Source organism: Diorhabda sublineata, chromosome 5, assembly GCF_026230105.1.
Source record: "Diorhabda sublineata isolate icDioSubl1.1 chromosome 5, icDioSubl1.1, whole genome shotgun sequence".
NCBI classification, from domain to species: domain Eukaryota; kingdom Metazoa; phylum Arthropoda; class Insecta; order Coleoptera; family Chrysomelidae; genus Diorhabda; species Diorhabda sublineata.
The window spans coordinates 28,359,522-28,387,385 of record NC_079478.1 but is presented as its reverse complement, the minus strand read 5'-3'; the positions used below and the strand labels follow the sequence as shown (position 1 = coordinate 28,387,385).

The 27,864-nt window shown below is 31.3% G+C and overlaps 1 protein-coding gene across 4 annotated transcripts; it reads left to right on the top strand.

Annotated features, from left to right (window-relative positions):
* The first annotated feature begins 75 nt into the window (after nt 1-75).
* On the top strand, nt 76-27,419 carry LOC130443762 (XK-related protein 6-like). Of its 4 annotated transcripts, XM_056778562.1 has the most exons (5): nt 88-1,173; nt 2,719-2,874; nt 7,910-8,112; nt 13,621-13,734; nt 19,394-26,579. In XM_056778562.1, the coding sequence occupies exons 1-5, from the start codon at nt 582-584 to the stop codon at nt 19,535-19,537; spliced, it is 1,209 nt and encodes a 402-aa protein (XP_056634540.1). In that variant the 5' UTR covers nt 88-581; the 3' UTR covers nt 19,538-26,579. The 4 variants fall into 4 exon arrangements, with proteins under 4 accessions (XP_056634541.1, XP_056634539.1, XP_056634540.1 ...); XM_056778563.1 differs by lacking the exon at nt 13,621-13,734 and having other exon boundaries at nt 76-1,173; XM_056778561.1 differs by having other exon boundaries at nt 76-1,173; nt 13,621-26,579.
* The last annotated feature ends 445 nt before the right edge of the window (nt 27,420-27,864 follow it).

Sequence of the window (27,864 nt, the reverse complement as noted above, 5' to 3'; positions counted from 1 at the left end):
GAGATCTAAATGTTTCTGCAAACAACTATATATTTTCAAGGATTCAGTTTTATGTACGCCGCTGACGCAACGATCGTGTAGAATCGGAAAATTAGACAGATAAGACTAGTAGCTTCAAACCTGCTTTAATAAGCTCGTATTTTAGTAGTTCCTGTGACAAAGAAATAAAAGTTTATGTAAGATTAAAAGTTAACAAAGCAGAGAAATTTGGCATATTCTCTTCGTAGTGCATAATGGAGAAAAATAATGTGTGAAGATTGCAACTGATGGCAGAAGCTGAAAAGACTGACACAAGTTATTTTTATTTCCATAATTGTCATATTTGACTTCTTGTTCACTAGTTTTACGCTTTTTTCTTCAAATTCAATTCAGTTTTTCTTGCACTTTTCTCGAAATCGTAGTAGAGATTTGCGATGATTCATCGGTACAGATTTATTGTTAGCTCGAATATTATTCTGCACGTTTAAATCTTAGTAATTTTTGTTTGTACAAATAATGTTTCTCTAAAATAAAAGTGAAGGTTTGAAGTAATGAAAAAGAAACATTAACGTACACAAGTGGTATTCAATCTGAAAAAGAATATGACCATCTTATATCAAACTAAGATGTGCAGTTCTGATAGAGATGAAATAGATAGGATACCATCAAGAGATAGAGCTACAAATTGGGATGTTGCAGGTTTTGTTTTTTCCATATTCAGTCACATAGCTGATGTATTTTTCGATTGCAATGTAGCATATAGGTATTATGCTAGTAAACATTTATCATATTTCTTTGCTACATTATCTTTTATCATAATACCAGCAATAATAAATACTGCATTCAGTGTTCGAATGTATGTACTAGATCATGAAAATGTCAACAGAGGAAGTAATCTAACAAAGAAATTTACCAGGAAAAGGCTGTGTATCATTTTTATTTTGATTTTTCAATTAGCACCGATTCTAAGATATTTTGATGCCTTGAAATATGCTTTAAAATCTCAGAAGGCTGAAAAAAACAAAGATGTAGAAAACCAAAGGAAATATTATGAAATGATGGCTAAAGAAGATTCAGATGTAGCATTGTTAAGAGTTCTGGAATGTTTTTTAGAAGCTGCACCTCAGCTTATTCTTCAGTTAGCAATTATATTCCACAGTAAAGGAAAGGAGATGGAAGGTGATACCTTTACAAGTAAGTCAAAAATTAATTAAAAACTTTTAGTTTTTTCATAAATCTGATGAAAGTAAATTAAAATCAAAGTGTAATTTATCCACTATCTTGTTAATAGCAATGATGTGACAGAAAAACACTATTGATACAGGGTAGTAGTAAATTATTCAATGAAATACAAAAAGTATTTTCTCTTAAATTTTTAAACAAATTTTTTTGAAGAATCGTAATATATCTAAAATAAAATTTCAAATGAAATTTTCCAAAATATAAAATAGAGTTAGGAATACTACCTTTTATGTTGTTTTTGAGAAAAGCTATGATTTTTTGTGATTATCCAATTATTACTTTAGTCATTTATTTTTATTTGTCAGATGTATATATCAAATTTAATTGATTCTTTTATTTGATTAATACTTTTATGATATATTGAATATTTTTTCTCACCTGGTAGTTGTTGTAGGAATTAATAAAAAATTGACATTGCCATTCATCTATTGGTACAGGGTGTTCTTTTTCAACTGTTAGCTTAAAAAAATTTTAGCTCTCTTACTTTATACTCATACTCATAGCTCTAACTTTAAGCTCCCATAACTAGTTAATAAATATTATTTTTGAGGAATTTTGGTGATAGCTGAATGGAAGCATTCTGAATTCAGAAGTGTATATTTTTTATTAACAAATCAGATATTGGAATAAACCTCTAATATGTTTACCTCATTTAGATGTTTTTGTATTGGCCATTTAAAAAATGTTACAAATCCGCAATTGTACATGAAAGTATGACAATATATGAATCATAAAACCAAATGTAAAAGTATTCAAATTTTCTTCTCATGTTTTAAATTATCATTAGCAAATTGAATTTAAGATTGGAGGATCCAATAATACTTCTTTCAATTTGTAATAAAACATTTTAGAAACAACTGAAAGTATTCATGATTTTGTACAATATTTTTCAAGTTTTCCATAAAAAACCCATTAATAAATTTTTAAAGGTTTGTTTCTACTTTAAAATTATTTGTTGATCTACTCTGTTTGAATAATTTTATCATATTATAAACTTTGACCAATTGTAATTAATTAATTCACTTATTGAAAAACTGGCTCTTAACCTTCTATATGTCTGCTACATACTTTTTTATATTGTTGTGGTTTTATTTTCTTATTTCGAAAAATCTTTTTTGAAATATTTTCTATTTACCCTCTGATCGTATATTAAGCATTTTTGGGGATATTTTGAGATTAGTTTTAAACAGAAACTAATGTAAATCATAAATTTTTTAATTCTCAGCACTTTTACTCATCATATTTCTGAGTAGATAATTTCATTATGGATGAAAATAGTGTTGCAAATTTATTTATCATCTTAAATTGGGTACACTATATGTCTATAAAATACAGTAAGGGATGGCAGATAATAATGTAATCATGGTAAAGGATTGATGTAATACATGATTCAAATCTAAACACAAAGATTTTCTATATATCATGTATCTAATAAAAATAAAAACAATTTGAGAAGGGTTTCATTATTTTCTTAATTATCCTTAACATTTATTTTAGTAATTCATCAATTGTTATCCATTGGCAGTTCGTTTGTTAGTATGGCGTGGTCAATGGCCTCTTACCAAAGACTTCTACGTGTTTCACTAAGAACAAAAAATAATATCTCGTGGTCAGGTACCATTGTGCAATTTATGTGGCATTTTTTAGTTACTGGTAAGTAATCAAATGTATTTTTTTACTTATCTAATCTAGGAATAAGATTTTGGATTGAGGAGTACTTATTCAATATAGTAAATTTGATAGTCATTACGATGTCTTTTTATAAATAAAATTCTGGTGAAACATTTAATTTAGTTATATTAATTTAATGTTAACTGTCATCATAAATGTATGAAGCTTTTGTAATTCAGTTCATTCAGTTTTCATTCTTGAATAATTTGATCCAATTTTTCATTTAAGCTAGTTTATTTCATGACGCAACTTGATGACGTTAACTTTGAAATCATTGTTTTTGTTAACACCAGTGACATTCTTTAGGTCCATAGCCTTGTAATTTCTCTCCACTTCTTTCAGTCCCTTGCTTTTTCTCTACAGCTCTGGACGTTTTTCTCTCGAAGGTTTTCTTCCACTACTTCCCTTTCTTTTTGGTCTACCTCTTGTCCTTTTGCCCTCTGGTATCTTCAATGCAACTCGATTCAAGAGTCTGTCTTTGTCCATTCTTTCTAAGTGACCTAGCCATTGTAACCTTCTTGTCTTTATAAACGCGCTGGTTGGTGACTCTTTGAAAATGGGCAATATAATGGCTTTTCTCAATGCTTCTGGCAAGTTATCAGTTTTCTGGCATCAGTCTGACAAAGTAAATTGGAAATTTCTTCTTTAAGCTGTTCACAGTGTACCACAGTAGGTTCTTTGAGTTAAAACCTCAATTCCTCTCTGCGGCTACACATTATTGATCCCAATTTCAATCACTTCTTGATTCGTCTATCTTTATATGTACCTATGGTGATCATATTGTAACTGTTTGTTTTCAATAATAAGATATTTCTATTTTTTTTTGGATATTGAATCCCTATTTTTGATTTCAGTAAATAAATTGTTCTTTATATTGTCACTGCATAAATAGGTCTGAATTTTTTTAAGCAAATATTGTCTCTACAAGCTGGAATAATATGTAGTTTTGAAAACTCAAAATTATATTATTTGTCAATGTTACTTAACTTTCACTTTATATTGAAAAATTTGTACCAAAATAATTGTTTTTTGTTATTGGTTTGTAGAATTTTGTTTACTTGTAACATACAGCTTACAGAAAAATTTTTGCCATAAATTTATGGAATATTTGATTTCACATTTACCCAGGTGCATTCAAACTTGAATTTTTTGTACAATGACGATTTCCATGATGGGAAATGTCTAGAATTTACTACCACTACATACCAGTTTATCTTTAGCACTGTTTTGTCAATTAGTGTGCTTAGTATGTAGTCAATGGTCCTCTTGTGTTTTCGAATGTATATTTGAAATGAGGTTTATGGTCGAAGAATATATTATTTATTCTTAGCTCATTTAACATAGAAAAGTTGATCATAATCTCTTCATTATCATTAATTGCATCTTCGTAAAGGCGCTGTTTGACTCCTGGTACATCTTCGTTGCCAATTCGTGCATTGAAGTCCCCTAGAATAATCAACATTTCCTTCGTTGGTAATGCTTCGATCGTGTCTTGAAGTTGGTCGTAGAACAACTTCCCCTCATGCCTGGATTTATTGTTTTCCGGTGCATATACTGATACTCCTTCCTTGTCCTTTCCCGTTTTTCGACCCCACTGTAGATCGTTAGGTATTCTTTGTATTGTTTTTGGCCTTTACCTTTCTTTTTAGTTTCCTGTAGGGCGTAAATGTCGATGCTGTGATAATTTAGTTCCTTTGTTATCTTTTGTTTTCTGGTGCTGAGGTATCTGGTATTCCATGTTGCAAATCGTAGTACATTTTTCTTTTTCCATCTCTGTGTCCTTTTTCTCGCGTGTGTTGTCATCTTTTGTTCAGTCCGGTTCCGTTCCCTTTATCTGGGCTTGGAACTGGCAGCATGACTACTGAGCTTCTCATTCCACCCAGCAACCATGCAGGCGGAGTATACCTCTTAGATGTAAGCTGGTTGTAGACGACAAAATAATCCAGCAAGAAATGAAATTCAAATATCTGGGTATAGAACTATTTGGATATGGTTCGGATATGGTGATATTGAGTCAGATGTAAGGCAGCTAACAATAAAACCAGCAAGAGCAGTCGGATGTCTGAAAGAAACTATATGGAAAAACAAATACATAAGTATTGAGGCCAAGTCAAGAAACCTACAAAACAGTAATCAGACCCATAATGACGTACACAGCAGAAACTCGGCCTGATACAGCAAAAACAAAAAGGCTCCTGGAAATAAGCGAAATAAAAATTCTACGAAAAATTACTGAAAACACAGGAAACGTAGCGTCGACAAAAGGCGAAAATGCAGAGTGGAAAATATTAACGAATGGGTACTGAGCAGAAAGCGCGAATGGAACGAACACATAAGCAGAATGAGCGAGGAAAAAATAGTAAGGATAGTAAGGATAGAGCACCACTGGGGAGAAGAAGTATGGAAAGGCCACGAAAAAGGAAGAAATAGGAAGAAAAAGAAGAAAAATTATAAAAGAGTTAACATTAGAGTTACAAAGAGTGAATACTTTCTCATAAATGCGATTATAGTCATAGTCTCCTAACCTTACCATTCTTAAATTAAAAGGAAAATTAAAAATACGCAATTTCTTAATTATACTTCATATAATATTGAGCATTTGCTCATTTTGGAAAATCTTAGATGTTGCTAATGATTTTTCGTTTTGTCTTAATGATATTAATTATTCAAAAGTTCGTATGTAGGTATCCTCATCCGCCATTTTACAGATTGAGAAGAGGCCAGTAAAGAGTCTTATTGTTGTGTAGCAGTCTAGTGTCAATTATATATGTTAAATTTGTTAATTATTTTGACTGAAACAATCTAAAATAACAAAAGAATAGTGCGACTATCATTATACTATTGTTATCTATTTATATACGTGCTAAAAAACTTTTAATGCATGTTCTTGTCGTGTTAAAAATTGTAAATATCGCACAAAACTATGGATCCGCGACTATGAATTGAAAAACGTTATTTGATTTTTTAAAGCCTTATTATGAATTCAAAAGTAGATATTTTATTTGCAAAGGAAAAAAAATATTTGCATAAGAATAAAAAAAAAATTGTTTTCGTAGAAGTAAAAAAAATTATATTCTATTCGTAAAGAAATATTATAGTAATAAAGAAATTACGTGTTTTTCCGCGTTGAAACACTATTTTTAAAAACAAATAACAAATTTTATTATCACAAAACACAATATAAAATATTAACTGAACAAAAGTTGTAAAATCAGATTCTTAGTATTAGTACGGTAGAGCTATGGGGGTCCCGTAGCCGTTCATACTGCCCTCAGTTTTAAAGCATTTTTTTATGTTTTTTTTATGCGTAGAATCGATTTTTCGAGAATACCGAACCCAAATCTGGTCGAGTAGTTTGTTAAACAAAGAGAGATATGAAAAAAGTTTCAAATAAAAAAGATTTGTTTTAAAAAAATATACAAAAATGGTTTTTTGCAAAAAATCAATATTTAAAAAGTTATCATCGATATAAAGCAAAATTATTGCAAAATTGAATTTATTGATTATTACTTGGTTCCTACATGACGAAGAAAAATTTTAAGCAGCTCATTTTAAACATTAAAGTTAGAACTTCAAAATGAGTTGTGATAGACCTCTTAAATATTATCGGTTCAAAAGTTTGAATGTACAACTTTCATGAAAAAAAGCACGGTAATTTGTTAATAAGTATTTTAAGGTTATATAAATTAAAAAAACGAGATGCGCTTTGTAACCTTAGCTTCCCCGGCAATATACTCTTCCTCAGGAAGTGGTATTCGGATTCAGTTAAAGTATATAAATCCAAAACTATTCCCGGACACGATTATACAAATTAATATTTATTGCTAAGTACAATAAAAAAAAGTTCAATTCAATTTAAAAATATAATTGGACTATTTTCATTTAGAGTGGAAAAGGCGATCTTTCATTGAGTAAAAAAGCTAATGTGGAGTCCCTTGTGAATGCGAAAACATTTACAAACCGGAAAATATTATAAAGATTGAAGCTTGCTGAAGCTATTGTACGACGAATTAAAAAAAGAAAATTGTGTCAAGGGGAGACTTAAGAAAACCAATTGTCACTCAGAAAGATGTTTGAAGAAAATTTTTCTAGAAAATAGATTTACTATCACATAACATAATCTCAACAAAATCAAATAACATAATAAAACATAATAAAATCATAGCCTCAGGGTGCTAGCGTAAACGATTCTGAGCGCACTATTCGAAGAAAATTGAAAGAATTATATTGTAAAACCTTGTCGTCCCATCAGGAAGCCCAAGTTGCAGTTGCAAAGAAAGCAAAGTGCATGAAGTGAGCCTAACAATGGCCAAACAAATATGTGGACTTGTGGAGATTATTATCATTTTCAGTTAAATAAAGCAAATTCCCAGCATGGCAGCTGTAGAACTGCGGGAAAAAAATACAATGAAAAAGGAAACGGGAAGACAGAGGGAAGCAGAAACGAGAAATAAAAGGAAATTCGTAAAGATAACTGAAATTTTTTTAAGCGCAATAAAAAAAGCAAAGAGAAACTTACTAGCGAAGAAAAACAATGAAATCACAACAAATTTACTAAAATTTACTTTTACTTGGAGTGTAGATAGGTAGAGGAAGAATTCGAATCAATTTCGTGGTTTTATTGAACTTCTCGAATGGAGTGGGAGATCGATAACAAATTAATTTCTTTAAAAACTCAAAAGTTAAAATAAATAAATCCGAAGTATCTACTGTTCCACAATACGTGAACAAAAGATTATTCAAAATCTTATAAATAGCTTAAAGTACTAATCAATACGAACATTTTGACCACTTCCAATCATGTTTTCGACCCTTAGTTGTAAAGTTATGCGCGATCAGAGGCTAAAGTGCGCGCCCGCTATTACTTCTTACAGTAATTTAAAGAAAAATACAGGAAAACCCTCTAAAAACTGAGGGTAGTATAAAAGGCTACGGGACCCCCAGTAGCTGCCGTACTAATGTGAACTGTCAAAATAATGATTTCTATTAGTTATTTAACATTTTTTTTAATTTTCAGTTTCGAGAATTCTTTGCATTAGTGTGATAGCCTCCATATATCCAACAGAAACAATTGTTGTTATTATTGGTCATTGGTTCGTTATGACGTTATGGCTAGCCTGTACAAGTGCAAAAAATAATTTCTGTGATCATAATTCTCTCTACGATTTCCTGTTCTATTGTATTTTAGGAGCAGTTTATATCTTCACCCACGTTGTGCTGGTAAGTTACATTGTATAAATAGTAAATTAAGGGGTTTATATATGTTATGATGTCATTTAATTTTGAATGGTAACTTATATCTTCAAAGAACTAAAGTTCAAATTTAATTTTTTAATTTACCTCTAACTTTCGTACAATAATCAGTGAAAATAGCTGTTTCTGAAATATTTTTTTAAGCTCTGCCTAAGGTTTTTTTATAACACGTCTAGATTTTGTACAATTTCATAATCTAATTTCACTCGAGTATAATATGTATTTTATAAAGAAAAACACGTTTTTTTTCATACATCAACAATACAAATTTCGTTTTCAATATTAGTTCACGTGTACAGGGATGTATGAATGAAAATAAACAGTAAAGTATTTCAGCTTTCGAACTTTCGATTTTGTTATTTCGTGCACATCTCTTGGTATCTTGGCAATCCCTCTTGAGATTCCAGTAGTAGTCAGCCATCATATTTTAATTCCACCTACCTTGGTACCGTTCACCTTGCTCTTCACTGTAATCCCCTAGGTTTTTGGGAAAATGGTTAAGGGGAATGTAGGAAGTGCAGCTTATGTTGAATCCAAGATTTTTATAATGACGTCTCATTGTTTCTAATAGGTTTTTGTACTCGGGATCTTTATTGTTGACTAGAAAACCGTGCACAACTTTTTTTAAAGCTCATCCAAGCTAGTTTTTCTTTCTGATTCTTCATTTTTTGAAAATTGCGTTTTCCATCAAAACTCGGATTAGTGGAGAAACGAAAATTCCTGTGCAGAAAGATACCTGAAGTGGGCGCCCGGTTTCATCAATCTGAGATATAAATGAAGCGATGGTAGCAAAATCTTCTTTGGATCAATCAACGGTTCATGCAGAATGTTTTTCATACCAGGTACAAAATTTTGTCGTTTAGGTCACAATTTGCCTGATTATTTAGTGGCCGGAAATGAATTTGTGAGTTAAACAGATGTGGTAGCAAAAAACTACTTAAAGAATATCTATTTTCATTTCGTCATATATTTTCATGCAGTGTGGTGTAATGAATGATGAAATGTGTTAGTTTTTTAGTAATAATTCAAAACTTTTTTAGTTTCGCCTTGTTCTTATTTTATTTCTCTTTTTCTTTCAACTTTTTTCCTCAGTCTTTCCTCAATTCCATTGTTATTCACTTTTTGTTTCCAGTTCTTCTATTTGGTTTATTGATTTCTTCCAATATCTTCTGTCTTTTACAATATTTCCCAATTTCTCTAATATTCTTCCTCTTTTTGTCCTATTTATTTTATTCAGTTTCCTCTTATCTCTTGGTCCCCAACTTTGTTTTTTAATGGGTTCCCAGCCAGTATTTTCCTTTTTAACTTATCTGTCTGCATTTTTACTATATATCATAGCAATTCAGATGTCTCCTGTTTATTTTTCTATTGATTTGTTACTTTTTCAAGGTTTTTGCTCTTTACCTTAGCTGAATTTTCAGTGAGAACCATCTACCCGATATAAATATAATCGCCGTGTCAAACATAAGGTAACCCATATACTTTTCTCAAAACCTGAAAGAGATATTAAAAAATTTCAATTCAAAAGTTCTTTCGATATAAAGGAATGTTTAGTTTATTGACATTTGAACAATACAGTGTCCTAATTTTTCAATATCGACATCATACTAGGTGTATTTTATTACTGTATGAGTTTCGAATTTTGTAAATAACAAAATTTCATTTTTTTTTAATTACACAATATAATTATGTAGATTAAACACCACCAATTTCTAAATACAATTGAACAAGTAAAACACAAACTATTGATAAAGAAATTTTTAAGGAAGATATTAATAATTTTTGGAAAAATCTAAATCATGATGTTATTTTTTTAACTTAGCTTCAATTTTACTGGTTCTTAACAAAATTGCTTCGGTACCTTCGAGAAGTTTAGAAAAAAATATTCGGTTTTGAAGGAATCTCTTGTATTCCTCAAAAATATTTGAAAAGTTGTCCACTAATTCACCTTCACATATTGCACTCAATACTTTTAGACTCGAACCTTTCACATCCTGATATGTATGAACAGATAATATAATTACGAGGGCTACTACTCAAGTTTTAAGATAGACGAAATACAAATATTTATAATTGTATATGGCTTTATTATTTTTCAAAATATTCTTTATCAAGGTCAATACATGCGTTTAAACCAATTATCGAAGAAGTTTTTCGATTCCGATTGAGGTACCTCAAAAACATGTGATTTGAACGCTTCAATCGCTTCTTCAGGTGTAGAACAACGTTGACCTCGCAATTTATTTTTTATCTGCGGGAATAAGAAGAAGAAATTGGGTGCTAAACAAGGACTGTACGGCGAATGACCATTGAATTCGATGTTTTGAGGGTTCAAAACGTTTTTGTTAGAACTGAGAAAGATTCATTTTCTACAATCGGTTTCCCTGATTTTTTCGTACACTTCTGGCAAACAAATGCAGGTGGTTCATTCAGAATTGACCAATCTACGTTGCTTTAAAGGAACGGTGGCGACATGTCCAGCTATACCGAAAAAATAGGAGACCATTTGTTTAGAAGTGCTTCTTGCACGAACAAGTTTTGTTGAATTTGACTTGTATTGAAAAACCCATACAGTCGATTCTTCTTTGGCTTCGGGTTCATATACATAGATGTATGATTATTCGTCAGTCACGATCTTAGAGATGTCTTGAAGCATCGCGATTGAATTTTTTCACTATTTCTTTGCACTAATCAACGCGAACTTTTTTTTTGAGAGCGATTGTCATATGATGCAGTATCCAATGCGAACAAATCTTTTTGATAGCTAAATGTTAATGCATTATTGAATGTATGATTTCTGGCACAACAAGCGATTTTAGACGACCTTCACGAAATTCATCCTGTAGTGAAGTGTGACTATGATTGAATTCGGAAAACCAGCGAAACACGGTGGCTCGAGATGATCAGCACACTGCTGTTGGCTTAATCCGCGTCAAAAATCATCGCACGAAACGAAACAACTCGAATAGCTCTCGTATGAGTACGTTCACCATTAAAAATGTTAAACTTTGTGATGGCACTGTCAGATTTGACATATTCACGTCAGTGTTGTCGTATCTCTCAAACTGGAAACGGTGTCTGTCAATTTTTTATTGTAAGTGGGTCTAAGGGGCAGCATAGAGATCAGCCCTCATAATACATTGGCATCATCTGAGCGTTATTGTGGATTTATTTCAAATTTTATTTATTTTGTAAATAAACACGATATTCCAAAAAAATATTTTAGCATAATTCACGATTTTTTAGTGTTTTCAACTTCGAGTTTGGCAATGATCACGACTAATATCTCGAAATTTAGTAGCAACCCTCGTATGTATTCAATCTTACTCTAAAAAATAATCAAAATCAAAAAATTTTGGGTTAGAATTGTTGAATAACTTGAATACCCATGTAGTTCCCTCAGTACAATTTTAAATCTTGATTTGCTTATGTATGAGAAAATAATTTCGCGTTATTTTCGCGTCAGAGCAGTTTTAATTACTAACCAAATATAAATCTAGAAGAGTTTTTGTTTTAAATGTTTTTATTCAGATCATTGACCCCGAAATAAACATAAATAAGTAACAGTAAACAATTTTTTACAATTCTAGATAAGATTCTCAATTACAAGTAAATACATAAATGTGGTAAATTAATAACGATTTGCAAACAATCTGATATCCCAGACGCAGATAAAAATAACGGATGTGTTCATACTGTCTAAGTGTAATTTGGTATATCACTTTTCCTTTCTGCTGTGCTTCTCACTCTTTTATTCTATTGCATTAATTCAAATTTGAAGTTTTATTGGAGGAAGGGGATGATAGGCTCAGATTTCTGGAGAGCTCGACATAGAAAAGAGGTTTTGCTGATGTCGATACGAGCGACCTGATGTACTTCATGGAGCGATAAAACACCGATAGGAGGCAACGGAAAAGACGATACAAACTTAACCTAACTTGATCTAATCAAACCAAACCAGAATTAACCCGATAATATCATAGACTATTTTGAAGAGTTTACCACGGCCCTCCGGACGTTTCTCACATCTACCTAGCTGGGATCGAAATGAATGCAGATTGAGAGGGTTGACCTCGGCCCATTGGGCGTTCCTCGTATCTGCCTAGCTTGTATCGAAATGGATGCAAATTGGGACCACGGCTCATATAACTTGCAGGTTCCGCAAATTTCTAAAAATTTTATATTCGTTATATTCGTTATATTCGATATTATTTCGTAATTAATTTTATGTATTTATCATTTCCTGGTTTGTTTTTGAATCTTATTGATGATTTTTTAATCTGTTTTCCAAATAATGTGCTGTTAATCCTACGTAAATAGCATCACAATTATTACGCGGAACTTCATATATAATGTTTGTTTTTTTGAGCTATTGCAATAATATGTTAAGTCCTTAGTTACCTTATTTAATTCCAAATTTAGTATAATCATTGGCTCCTGTTTCTTGATATACTTTGAAGAAAAGTATTGTATATTTTGATTTTTAGGATGTTTCCTTTGTTAGGAGGACTAAGATAATAATTGTTTCTATTATATAACTGCTTCATAACAATTGTTAAACATTTAGAATCTATTGTAATCTTATTTATTTAAACAGGTGGGATGAATTCATACACACGGTATATCTTACAAATTTACCGATACAGTAAATGATTCACTGACTTATACATTTAACTATTCACTAAGACTTACACACTAAATATTTATTCACAACACTCAACATTCAATTAATTTAAATAAACCGCTTAAATTACTTGTCACTATCTTTTCTACTAGAGTCTCGTTTTTATATAGTCTCATCACATTCTAGAATTTTCGTTTCCTGGAAATCTCTTAATTTCCTTTCTTAGAAGTTGTCACTCACGAATATGATGTAAATAGATCACGAAAAACCATAATGTAAACAGAAATAGCTCGCATGTCCACCAAACTTTAGCTTCGACAACATATTGGAACAGGACCAGCTTAACGGTCTACATCAGTGGACAAGTTTGTAACACTAAAACTTAATGAATACCATATAAACACACGAAAAAGTAATTGAAAACATAGGTTTTTTTGTATCAAATTACAAATTTGAAATTACAACTGAAAATTGAACGGGACATTCGGAAGTTGTGATAAAAATCTCATTCTGGGTTAAGATCCACATGATACGTGATATATCTATTCCAGGGTCATAGTTTCCGAAATGCCCTTATGACTATTCGAATATTTCAAATCAATCTGACAACAGGAAGGGGATTAAATTACAAAATTTGCCCCAAAAAACGTTAACAAACCTAATAAAACCATTTGAAACCCACAGACAATATTTTATTTAAAAATTTTAACGTTTTTTATACAAGTCGGAGTCTATATTTAATTGAAAAATACTTTCGAAGGTCGAATTTTTTATCGTTCAAATTTTTGTAGCCATTAGTTTTTAATGTATTTAGTGAATATTTAATGTAATAATTATGTTTGTTAAAACAGGTTGAAGGTCGAACTTTCCTTAAGTACGTAATTTTCTATTGTGTACTATTCGCTGAAAACACAATAGCCAACGTGGTATGGATAATATCTGCAGACGAAGCTGTGAGAGAAAAAGTATATTATTTACCTATCATTTTATTGAATGTTATCCCCTTTTTCTTGGGAATTGTTTTTATGGTGTTGTACTATAAAGTATTTCATCCCAGTTTAAGTACAGGATATAACAGGCAACAAGCTGCTGCGGCCGTAGCAGCAACTACCTAATTAAATTTATTTTTATTTCGAAAAACGTCAATTAAATCAATGATTGAAATTTATACGAAACTGAGGAATTCATTTGGGGCCACAAATCAATCCAAAGCACTATTGGAAAGGAAAATTTCATTTATAAATCACAGAGTATTTGGAATTTTTCTTTTCGCTATGAAATTGAGTTACACTGAATGCAGAAATTTATAATCAAATGTTTAAAATTTCAATAACCCTTACTAGTTTCACAAAATTGTAATGAATGGTATTGAATTTCACTGCATGTTTCACTCTCTACTATGAAAATAACCAGACTGATATTTTTAGAAATTAATAGCGGGTGGCATATATTTGTAACATAAACATCTAAAAATTAATTTTAATTTATTTGCGTTTTCTAGTAATAGAAAACTGATTTTAAAATAAAAATGTAATTAGTAACACGAAATCGTAATATCAAAAAAAAACATTACAGTACCCGTTGTAATTATCCATATTCCATCGTGTTTAAAATTTTTTTAATCAGAGGCGTAGCCCACAGATCACCTATATTTAGATGGTTACTACTACCTAACCTAACCTCACTTTATAAGGTGAATGAAATGTATCTTTTCAAGTTTGATCCACAACATGAGAAGTGGTCACAAAAATCAAAGAGGAGCAATAATATCAACTCAGAAAATTGGGGATATATTAACCCATTTGCGACCAAGAAAAGAAAAGAAAACTGCAGTGAAATTTTTTTTAATACCTAGGCATGACGGTACCTCGCAGCATTTTAACTTTGCTCAAATTAAGACAAATGTATTGGAATTAGGGGCATAATAGAATGTCTTGATAGATATTTCGGTTTATCGCCAGGAGAGTACTTTTTTCAAAAGAAAACTTTATGTGTATAACAAAACCAAATAGTAGGAGTGTACTAAAAATAGAAGACTGCTAACCATGTTTAATGAATGATTATAGGCCCATTGCTCTTTTCTGAATTAACCACCTCAATTGAATGACAAGAACGTTCATCATCATCGGTGTCGTTACGACCACGTTTAAATTCAGCAAACCCTTAACAAATGGTTCTTTTCGATGGAGTCCGGAAAATACTTTTGAAGCTATTGCTGAACTTTATAGTATTTTCTATATCAAGAAGCAATGATTAAATGGCTATCACAATGTTTGACACTGGCAGCACCATCTGTGTGTCATTCACATAGCTTATTGAGTGATGTTTTATTTCCTCACTCAAGGGAAACGTAGACAAATCGGGTCTTTGAAGTAATATGACAATTATTTAATTATAATAAAAACCTGAACAATACGTGTTACTATTTATTAATATGATGGAAATATCTATTTTTAACAAAAATATCCAATTAAAATGCTACAAAATAAATAATTAGATCTAATTTAAATAAATTTCATAGTTTGAAGTTCATAGTAAATCCCTTGCGGTTTATTCAATATGGTTTTCAGCTATTCGTTATCTATTAAAACGTTCTATGTGTTTATGAGGATTTGGGAACAAATATATTAAAATTATAATTTTGCAATATAATATACAACATTTATTGAAAAACATTTTAAAGACTTAGAGATTAAAATTATAATCAGAAGAATAAAAACACGAGTACAACACAATTTGTGAACGAAATATCAACAGAATCCAGATTTGTGTCAACTGCGCCAACTTGATATCTCATGCTAGCAGATTTATCTCTGTGAACTTTTATTAGAAAATTGATTCAACCTTGCGTTATCTGTATGAAATGTCTATGAAATTGTGGTTTATGGCTTGGCGGAGCCGCATTTCCATTTATTCTGTTTTCAAAATAAAAAATAATTTAAAAAACGCTGTCAATTAAGGGTAGGTCTTCGAAGACCACCAGCACATGTAAACAGAAACTACTACTTTCAATGAATAAATTCAATATCAATTAATGATAATAGAGAATGGTATATTACCATTAACTTGAAACATATTCCTCAAAAATGTACTCCTAATGTATCTTAAGCTAAGCCCTTACACTTAATTTGACACCAATCCAAAAAAATATTAAACTTTTCTTAAATTTGGAGTCTGTACCACCTTCTATTCTACCTTCCACCTTCTACGCAGTCTGAAAATAAAGGGGCCAAACAAGCTTTTAAATATAGTAATACCTTGTATTCACTACTGGTTTTCATTATCGTTTTCTAAAAGCCTCTTGACATGATGCAAGACTCATTATTTCTCGATTAAAAGCATGCCCAGATGAAGTTCAGCAGATTATTTGATGCAAGATCCTGCACTGACAACATAATCGATTTCTAGAAAGAATTGAGTTCTTAATCTTCTTATATTACGTCTCTCGCCCAGGATTCCTTAGTTATGTTAAATTTTGTTTTCCTTTGGAGTTTTTCAAATGTTACTTCGTCCATTCTAAAGTAATTTTTGTTTTTTCGTCTAATTCTATAGCTAAACTCCTGTTTTTTCTTGATCTATCTAGCCAGGGTCTGGCCAACCATCACCAGAGTGCTCTTTTCTTTTCATCAGACTCAAGAAACAAGGCAGCAGCAGTTTTATTGGTAGTGACGCACTGACCACTTTTTTTTGTTTACTTCACCTAGCGTTGATATTTTCATTTTTAAACCGCTTACAAAATAGTAAATAAAATATGAGGCTAGGAGATTGTTTACTTTTACTCGCGACGTACAATGTTTGTCTATGAACTATAATTATTTATCTTGCAAGAAATTGCCTTGCATCATGTCAAGCAGCAATGCCATGTAAGACGCAATATTTTTCGATCACAAGCATACGCAGATGAAGTTCTGCTTATTATTTCATGCAGGATACCGCACTGGCAACTTTATCGGTTTGATGTCGTTTTTATTGCGTGCAAGTTGCAATTCTAGAGAAAAATGAGTTTCTAATAAGCTGATATCACGTTTTATTTTCCTTAGGAGTTATTCAAATGTTTCTTCACTCATAATTAGTTGAAAATAAGTGAAACTAATTATTATATGTTTTTTTCACATAATTCTATAGCTTTACTCATGTTTCCTCCTGTTCTATTTAGTGCTCTTTTCTGTCCATCAGTGATACAACGACTTCTTTTTCTTGTTTACTTAGCTTTGTTATTTTCGTTAAAAATCGGTCACAAAATATTGAATAGAATTTAAGGTTAAGAAATTGTTTACTTTTTTACTAATGGAATTTTGATAAGAGGCAACCATGAAGCAATGGCAAGAGACTTGCATAATGTAAAGCGACGTACAATATTCGTCTGTGCAATATATCGATCTTGCGAAAAATTGAATGCAATTTCTTGTTCATTGTCTTGCATCTTGTCAAGTGACCTTGAGTATAATGAACAATTATATCTGCTGCTGCCTTGCTTCTGGGGCCTGATGACAGGTTGGTTTCGACGCCAAAAGTAACTGGACTTCTCCCTAGAATTGCAACTTGTACCGAATGAAAATGGTATCAAATCGATAATGGCAGCTTGACATGGTGCAAGTCAACGTGCAAGAAATTGCATGCAATTTTTTCCAAAGTCAAAATATTTCGTAGATTAATATTGTACGTCTTTTGACATTAAGCAAGTCTCTTAGTATTGCATCATGGTTGTCCATAAAAAAAATTCCATGAGAAAATTAAACAAAAAAAAATAGCCTTAATATTACAAGTGCAAGTTCTTGCATGGAACTTCATCTGCGCATTATTTTGGTCAAGAAATATTGCGTTTTGTATTGCATTGCATCGTGTCAAGCGGCCTTCATGCTTACAAATTTTTGAGCAACGCCAATTCATTAAAACCAATAATTTACTTTTATCTGGGTTGAAATATTTTAAATATTGTTGTAAATTTCTGTTGAAATATTTATTTGGTTTGGATGCATAAATAATTGAATTGCAATTTTTTCTAATTATATGTTATAGTTTTTTGACTATAATGTAACATTGCCAGTGATATCAAACTAGGAAGTTAACTGATTTTTTGATGTAACTAAACCAGAAGAATAATTTTAACTTATACCATGAAAAATATATTATTTATTTTACAGTTAAGTTATTCAGAAATAATTCTACATGCAATCTGAAACGAATCTATTATTGATAAACAATTTGTAGGGTATGTTCGTGATAAATATGAATTTAGTACTCTATTTGTTAACATGTTGAAAACTGTGATCATATTTATATAAAATAAAAATTTTGCAAAGTGACCAAAAAATATACTTAATATATGCATTAAAATATATTGGTATATACAATAACATTAAGCAATGTTTAAACGAAGCCAGTAATGCTTGCGTCAGTCCTGCAGATAAACCAGCGTTGGCATGTTCCCTGTTGTTTAGACGAAGCCATTCATTGGCGGATTTTTCTTCAGATATGCACACGTTTTAAGGTGAAAAATAATAAATTCAAAGTCGGTTGAAAAAGAAATGTTCAAAGAACATCTTTGAACTATTAAGAGAAGATTTTATTGATATATTAGAAAAAACAAGCGAAATGACTTTGGATAAGCAAACGGTTAAGGGATAGACCTATAACTGGAACTTCCGCTTTGTTAGTGTTAGGTTACTGCTGAAAACTTTGATGAGTTACTTTCACTTATGCAGAGCTCTATTCAGATAAGACACTCTGATGAGAAATGCATTACCAACAAAAATAAAATTAGAAGCAACGTTATTGTTCTTAGCAACAAAGACACACACAGGAAAAAACCGGACTGACAGCCAGCGATGGCCTAATGTAAACTAGACTGTTCTTTTCTCTGTGAATTTGTAAAGACAGTATTAATTATACAAGGTGAACAACTTGAAGGTTGTACTGTAAACTTGCAATAATAGTTTTTCAAACTTTTCATGATTTAGTAATTTAAGTTCGGAGTTGTTCGCTCTAACTTATTAGGATCCAATATTGTTGACTGCCGCAACATTGCACTTCGTTAAGAATATGCTCTCTTGTATCAGGGTCCTTGTTCTGGTTTATAATAAAAAGTCAATATAGTGAGCTCATTTTAAAACTTATCATCTGTGTAACTTGAAAACCTCAATACATTGCAATATTTTTTTATCGGTGTTCACATGTTCATCCTTGTAACCGCTAAAAACAATTGACAACATTAAATGCATCTATTTGATAAGTTATACAAAATTTAAAAGCTCTCTTTCTTTATCTATACAATAGTGAATCGCTGAAGTTACAAGTGAAAAAACACTCTGCTTTTAAAAGTGTAGTTAGAGAAATAAATCAAATAAGAGTTCAAAAGAAAACAATACAAATAGTTATCATCGAAAAAAATGTTATCCATACATGTTTCCTCAAAAATTTAACGGAGATATTCAGAAGGGACATATTACCAGAACTTCAGCATGATGGAGTTTCTGTACATTTTTCAGTACGACTCCATTTAAATGCCACTTATGGACAAAACTGGATAAGTCGAGGTAGGCCAATTGATTGCCTAACTAGGTCTCCGAATTTACTTCCCTTGATTATTTTATGTGAGGTCATATGAAGTCTCTCGTCTTTCAGAGTCCGGTAGAAAATGAGGAAAATCTTGTTGGTCGTATACAAGTAGCAATAGAAGACATTTCAAATACGCCTAATGTTTTCCGCAAAGTGCGCTTATCAATGCTGAGTCAGGACTTGTGTAAACGAAGGAGTTGGACAATTTGAGCAGCTGCTTAATTTATTGTGTTTTATATTTCCAATCATTTAGACCTTAAGTAAACTGTTTTTTTTAACCATATGTTTCAATAAAGTATCATATATGATACCTTGCTGGCTTAGGTTTATGTTGATAAATGTAACTTACGTTGGACGTTAAACAGTGTGATCAACACATTCACAATGAAATTTCCTTGCGTCCTGAGAAAAAGATCCAGGTCCAAAGGTTAACCGCTGATTTAAAAAAAAATATTGAACAGATCGTATCATATATGATACCATGCCCGTTTAAGGGTTAATCGAATGTTACATTTTTATTCTGCATGACTTATTTGTGAAATTATCATCTCCATGGCATTAATGTTAATAAAAAATTTTATGGAAACCGTTTTAGCGTACTAGAACATAACATTTTTTTCGAAGAAAACGTTTAGTTTAACGAACTAAAATCATTTTGTAGGACACCATTAACCTATCGATGTAAGTGGATTCGGAAGAATCATAAGAGCGGTCACAAAATGATGTTTTATTCGAAAACTGTTGATTTTAGCGTAGTCAAATGTTATTACTGTTTGATGGTAGGATTCAAAAATTGAAAAAAAAAAAATTTATCCAGTGGCGAGGAATTCGGGGGTCGAAAAAGAGTACTTGACCCCCGCTTCACACCTCTGGAAAAAATAGTTTATCAACCTGATAATCGTCAAAATGTTTCAATAACATTGGACCAAACCATTTGAAATTATTCGACAAAACAATCGTTTTATTATTAAACCCTCTATCTTGGAAAGGATGCGTTTGCGAATAGTTCCCTATCCCAATAGGCTTAATTTGATCCAAAGAAGTCAAATTTAGGGACACCCTGTTTGTACCTTATTGTTAAATGTTTTAGTTACGATCATGCCCGATCTTAGATACTTATGTGAAACTTTATTGGCTTTGCAATTTTTAATGAGAATAAAACAATGAAAAGGATACGATTGAAAAATTTGCAAAAGGTAAATAGAGAATTCATCAAAACTAATTATGATTTACTTTCCCCACATTTGAAAACAGATACAAAATACTTTATTAAAATTCACATTTATTGAAGTAAGTAGTGTAGTATAATTGAAAGCATTTGCGTTTTAATTGTTTCATGTAGAATTTTTGGTACTATTCTTTTTATGTCAAACTTGAAATATTTTCAGTGAAATTAAATAATCATTATCAGTATTTACACCGATAATTTCGTTGAATTCAACCTGAATGGAATTATCTTGGAAATAGACAGAGTAGGGCGCTCAAAAGTAGTATCTTGCCAGTATTTTAAAATAAGTTGAAAATGTAGAAATTCAGTTCCTCTTTTTTAGAATAATAAAAATCGTTCACTTTTTTTGTTGAACTCTATTCTATTTCAAATAATTCTGAACTTTGTTGAATGATTAAAACTGACAAAATAATGATGCACTTACTGATGATGGTTATTCCAAATACAAGATGACCCAATGAAAACTTATTTGAAAGTATAACTATTATGATTTAATGAGAAAAACTAGAAAAAATCCACTTCATTTGCGATAGAACAATTTTTTAAAGTGTAGTTCAAATTTATCCATGCAGAAGCGTATTCCAATTTTTTTCCAATGATTCGTTAGTATAGGTCTACCAGAGTATAAATTTAGAGACCATTTGATTGTATCTCTTCATTCTATCTAGCGGCCATGAAATGATGGAGTATCAGGATATGATTGAAAAATTCGCAAAATGAAAATCACAAATTAATAAGATTTCGGTGTATGCAATATTGTCCTCTATTAGCTGGATCAATGGTAGTGACAAGAAATTTGAGATACATGCCACCAATTTTCCGGAAGAAAAAAAGTACCAACAAATAAATCACTAAAGAACGTTTAAGTCAAATTTTCTGGAGATGATGAATGTGAAATGGCTACGGCCAAAATCGTTATTTCAGTTTTTGTAATAATTGAAGTTTAACGGATGGAAATTGTATTTTTTCAATATTTGCCTGACACTTGTATGACAAATGCCTGTTCTTCAGATTTATTTAATGCCGGATTTACACCCCGTTACCTTTAATTTTCATTAAAACCAGCTATCTGGCATTTCGCCACCAATTCTCGTAAATTTTTGCCACTTTTATATCTATTGGCATACCGTTTATTGAACAAGTCTGCTGTATTCATTATTTTTAAAATAAAAGTCACCACGATAAATTTAAAATGGAATATTGTTTTAAAATTCCTAAATATAAGGTGCAATACAGTTGTCCATCAACTACTGAGTCTGTTTCAATGAAAAATGATTATTGGCAAGTGAGAATATGATAATATTTTACTCCTAACATCTGAAATATTCTGGTAAAACAGAAAAGAGAGACGCAAATCAATTATATTTACATTATTTCAATGTTTTATGTAGAAAGCAGGTGCAAGAGGGTAAATCCTTTTATATTCGAGTAATTCGAGTGGTGCCTGCCGTGTGGAGATGCCTGTGAATATTGATCTCGAACTTCTGTGGTTTATAGTGTCCGGGAAGACACAGGCTAGCACTTCTTCGATGAAAGCAGTTCCAATAAATTGACATTCTGGGCGTCTGTAGGCAAACTCGGTGTTCATGAGCCACGTGTGCTTATCGAGTAAGTCTTGCAAAAACTGCTCTAGGTGGGATTATGTTGGATGGTAAGAGCATTAACCATGGTAGTATCGATAAAACAGTCAGGCTAGCAATCTTTCTTCTATGTTCTAAGCTGTTTTAAGTTTCCGGCCAATTCTGGATTGCCTATAAGTAGAATTGCTCCCTTTTGTATAGAGTTGAGGATCCTCAGGTTATAAATTGCCTTGGCTAAATCGGCCACGTGATTAAGCCAGGGCACAGCTTCTAACCTCAACTCCCAACAAGCGAATTTTCGATGCTGGTGATATTTTATGTCCAGATAGGACCAAATCTCGAGTCGCAGTGCTACCCTTTTTTGTAAAAACAGCAGTCTGGGTCTCTGCTGCAATAATCAGATTGCTTCCACTCCACTTCAGAATGTTTTCAAGAACGGTATTGATGGTGGTGTTGGTACATTAGTACTGAATACAGTGTTTACATTATCATTACACCAACAGTCATAATGACTCTGACGCGCATTTTGATGACAAAGACAATAACCAATGTAATTGTGGGTATTGGTAAGTGTCTGAAGATGATAACTTAGCGATTGAAACGGACAGTATAATTGTGAGTGTTGGTATAGTGGTAGCATAAACTGCGTGAATATCACTAAAGATTCCAGAAATTCCAACTTAGTAAATTCCTTTTTCATCTTCGAAGACACATATTGTATAATATATTAACCTTGAAACATCTACTATTTCTAGATAAGCTAACTGGATGGAAGAAATTGGGTGGTTATGAATAAGCATGGAAAATTTTTTAATCCAACTGTGTCTTATTTAATAAAAAAATTGGAGGCGCCAAAATATGTAGTTTCGGTTCGGTACTGCCTACTTAGAAGGGTTTAAGTGTTCTCTCACAAATTTGTATTGTTAAGATCTCTCCAAAATATTTTCTATAGAGTTTCAGTACGTTTTCGTTGGTGTACATTGTAAATTGTAAACTAATTGTATGTAATTTATCAACAAATTGAATCTATTTTAATTATAGTGTATCAGGATCTCAATAAAAAAAATCGGCAGCGAATAGTTGTAATCAATTTTAGTCAAAAGTACTCCAATTTCTGGATTATAGTTCACTAAAACTTTAAAGTCAAAACTTCTACGAGGGTCACTTTTTAAATAAGAATTGTTTTGTAGTGGAGTAATAAGAATTTGAAATATGAACGTAAATAGTATCACATAGTAAAAAATAAACATTTTTTCCAATTTCCATCGTAGTCACTATTAACATTTGTGAAGTAGTCGCACTAGCTTTTGGATCCCATCAGTTAAACCTGTTGAATACACTGTTTACACCACCACTACTACAACACTCACGATTACACTGTCTGATGCTATGGTAAACAGTTTACCTTCAGTCACTGAAGACGATAAATTGATTATCGAAACGCCTGTTACAGTGTAATCGTGAGTGTTGGTGTAGTGGTAAACAGTGTATTCACTATGAATATCACCAACGGCTCCAGAAATTCCAGCTTAGTTAAACCAGTTATTAAAAACTTTCAACTTATCATGTTCTAAGTGCTTTTCACTGATAAAGTCGTTACCTTTTGAAAACAGTTGAATGTTTGATGGTGTTAAGTTAGGGCTGTATACGGATTTTCCAATCAAATGTTTGTGTCGAGTCTTGATGATATTTAGCCGTCCAAATCGTTCTTCAACGTAAACCTTTGTCTTTTATTCATTAAAAACTCTACACCATTTATTACACCCTCACTATCAAATTCAATAAGCCTCCGGCGTTTCAGCAGGATGAAACTTAAAAACCAAATAACTGAGTGAACTAACCGAGGATTGATTTTTGAAATTGCGAGAAACTAAATAGTTTAACCTTAACCATAACATAAGAGTGACTGACCTTGAACTAACATTACATGAAAGTATGCGCGAGCATGTTCCACAGACTGTTTTTACTTTGAAAATGACCCTCAAATTTGAAGTGTGCTTAACCGATTAGTAAACTTTTTATAGTGCTACGATATATACTCTAAATCAGAGATTCCAAACCATTTTGAAGAAGACATCCCCATTTTAAAATGATATGATATCTTAAACCCCATAGCCAAATACTTTCATAATCATTTTTTCAATTTTTTTAAAACCTTAGTGGTCCATTATTCAAGTAAACTTGACATTACTTTCTCGTTAAACAATTGAATAAAATAGTTATAAATTTCAGTAAATGTCGAGTGAAATTAATAATTCTTAGTAGTAATTACAAAAAATTGCTTGGCATACATTTTTAGAAAAACTATTGAAATCGCAAAGAAAAATTAAATAATAAGAAATTCAGTAGGATGGATGATTTTCGTGGCTATATACCAATCTATCTTACCTTGATCCAATACTTGTAACTAGCAGCCCTAAATCTCCTCATTCGTTTGGAACTACACTAAACATTTTTCCAAAATATATTTGGAAATGTGATAAGATATTTTTCAGTAATGTTGCACTGCAATCCGAGCGTCTTATAGACCTTGTCAAACTTCTTTTTGATTGTGCTAGATAAATAATAATAATAATAAATTCTTTTTGCACTATCAATTGGCTTTTTTATGGTTGTGATGCTATTGAATTTTTTTTTAAGGAGTTTTCTCACAAAGGCCAAAGTATGGATGTTAAACATACTACATAACAACTTAGTCCGCAAACTTCATTCTGCAGAAGTACTCGAGTAAAGATTTCAACGTTTTGTAAAAAAATAACCGTGAATTCAAAGAAATACTTCGAATGTTGATTATGGATTTTATATTATTAATCTCGTTCTAGTGTATTTTAAAGTACAAAGATACATCCCATGTAAATATTAGTCATTATTTTAACTTTGTTAAAGTAACACCACTTATAGAGTATCTTGAAAGTTACAAATCTGAGTTTGTGTTTTTTACACTACCTCCACTTCCCAAGAAACTGATTTATACCTTTTTAGGAATCCCTGATTTAAACTATATATTTGAATAGATGATGAATTTTTATTTTCAATAATATCCTTTATAGCAGCGTCGGATTAATTAGTAGTAGGCCTAAATTCGACTCAGGTTTCACTTAAGAATATCAAAATCAACTCGAAATTGTTTTAAAGTAATATTTTCGAACAATTTGTGGAAAAAATTGCAAATTTTGTTATGCATCCAACATTTCTTTTAAAATGAATGATCAAATTAGTAATTTTGCGAGACCTCTACCCGCTCGGGGCCCGGGACTTCATTCCACTAAGACCCATCTAAAATCCGACGCTACTTTATAGTCTTGTTGAAATTCTGTGACAACCAAATTTGATATTTAGTCCAGGACAAATTGGTGCATTAATACCGGAAACTATTCTGCCTCAATTTTTTTATGTGATACTCTTCAAATTGCACTACTGATGATATAAATGCATGTGACCATGGGGCAACCATGTGCCATATTATTTTAACAATTGCAAAGAATTGTTGTATTTCAATCGGACAATTTTTTTCTATTCTTTATTGAAATACGAAAAAAGGTCCTACGACTTTGCACGGTAAAGTTAATATTTTTAAAGGTTCGACAAATCTGGAATTTGAGTAATTTTGAGCCATGAAAAATATATTTATTTGCAATTATATATGCAATGCTGTCATCACTAAAGTCACTGAAGGTTAGAAAGTGTCATATTACACACCTTCCTGCCCTCTAAAATATTGTAATCGTTAAAATTTTTCTCATCTAATCTAGATGAATATTTTTTATGTTTAATGGCAAACAATTAAAACCAAAATTGAACTAAAATACAACAAACTACTTATTGAAATTAATGGTTAAATTTGAATTATTATAAGCGGCCAATATTTAGACCATTACCAGCACTGATGTCTCCAACAGTTATCACTTTGGTCGACAAATTACTTTGCTGTTGAATGACTAAGGTTTCTGACCTACTTGCAACAGCTTTGCAAATTGTAGGTAATTCATTTATCAATAACATTGCTTTCTTTAACAATTTTATAAATTTAATAGTTTTTGAGATAAATGATAAAAAGTGATTCAGGACACAGAAAGGCCGATGCAATACATGAGTCAGAGAGAGACGGCGATACTTAAAGGTAAACGACGTATACTTGTGAGCGCGCGTAATTAACAATTAAAAAACAGGTGTATATATAATGAATTTTTTTAAACCTATATCAGGAATATTATTAACCATTGTATGAAGAATTGGAAAAGAATATTATTTTGTATTTTTTTTATTTTTTATGGTTCAAAAGTACAGCATAACATCGATTTTAGATTTTTCCGTATTTTAGATCATTCGAACATTTTAATGCATTATTCTTCATGCTATCATTATGTATGGTTTTGCCATCTAGTGTCACATTCAGAAGCTAAAAATTACGATACGATCGAATCAGTCCGGATTTACGATGTTCAACTGTACCCAAATTTTTCGAACCTCTAAAAACTAATCTCGAAAAATATTAATTTTATCACGAAAAGTTGTAGGAACTTTTTTATTTGTATTTCAATAAAGAATTTAAAACAAATTTTCCCGATGGAAAAATAACAATTCTTTGCCATTGTTTATACAATATGGCACGGGGTTGTCCATTGCAACATGCCTTTGTATTATCGGTAGGGCAATTTGAAGAGGATCGTATGAAAAAATCGAGGTGGAACAGTTTTCGGTACTCATGCGCCGATTCCTTCTGGACTAATTATTTATTGTATTTTCATTAACTTGTTCAATATTCTGCAAAATCCCTAAAGTGATTATCAATGAAATAACTAAATTGTGAAGTCGCTGCAAACTGTGAAATAATGAATAATTAAAATAAAATAATATTATACCTATATGCTTGTAAGATATAAAAGTGAACTTATATGCTATTGTGTATTTAATTTTTGTAACTAGGTTAGTAAAGCCCTTGTGATATTTACTTTCTACTTAAATATTTGTAATTAGTACCTTAAGGTAAACGTTTGGCTTTTGTTTGAAGTGTGCAAAAATATTTATTTATCTTGTAGAGAGAACTAAGTAATTATTTAGAATGTTACGTGTTTATTATTATTTTATTAGACAAATGAATTGAAACTAAAATCTAGAATTGAACACACTGTTTACCCCGAAGAAGAAACGTGGTTATTGTTGTGATAGGTCACTAATTTATGATTGAAATAACTTTGATGACGTAGTAATACTCAAAATGAAATAAACTGTAATCGTACAAATCCTCTATATAATAAAGATATATGAAAAATAAAAAATAAAACGTGCTCATTACACGTGGCATTGTTAAGAAGTAGTGACAAGCGGCAATGCGGCTTTAACATCTCGCCCTCTTTAACATTTGTTGGAAACTTTTAAGTCATTGAAAACCTCACTGCTTGGGGAGAATGCGCAATTTCATTGTAAATGTAAATTCTATCTTTGTGGCTGTAGTAAACAGTGTGTTTAGTATTAACTTTATCAAAGGTTACAAAAATTCCAACTTAGATTGAAGAGAATTCAGGTTGCTACAATTCGGAAGATGAAACTTGCATCAAACCAGTTCTAGGTTTGAAAACAAAAAAATAAAAATAAGAACTAATTCTGCAATATTCTTTTGGTACTTTAAATTTGATGCTTTTTAACAAAGAAGAAAACAATTATGTGTTTGAGAAATTCTGTGATATCTACTTTAATAAAAGTTGGAATGCATATAATTTGATATATTA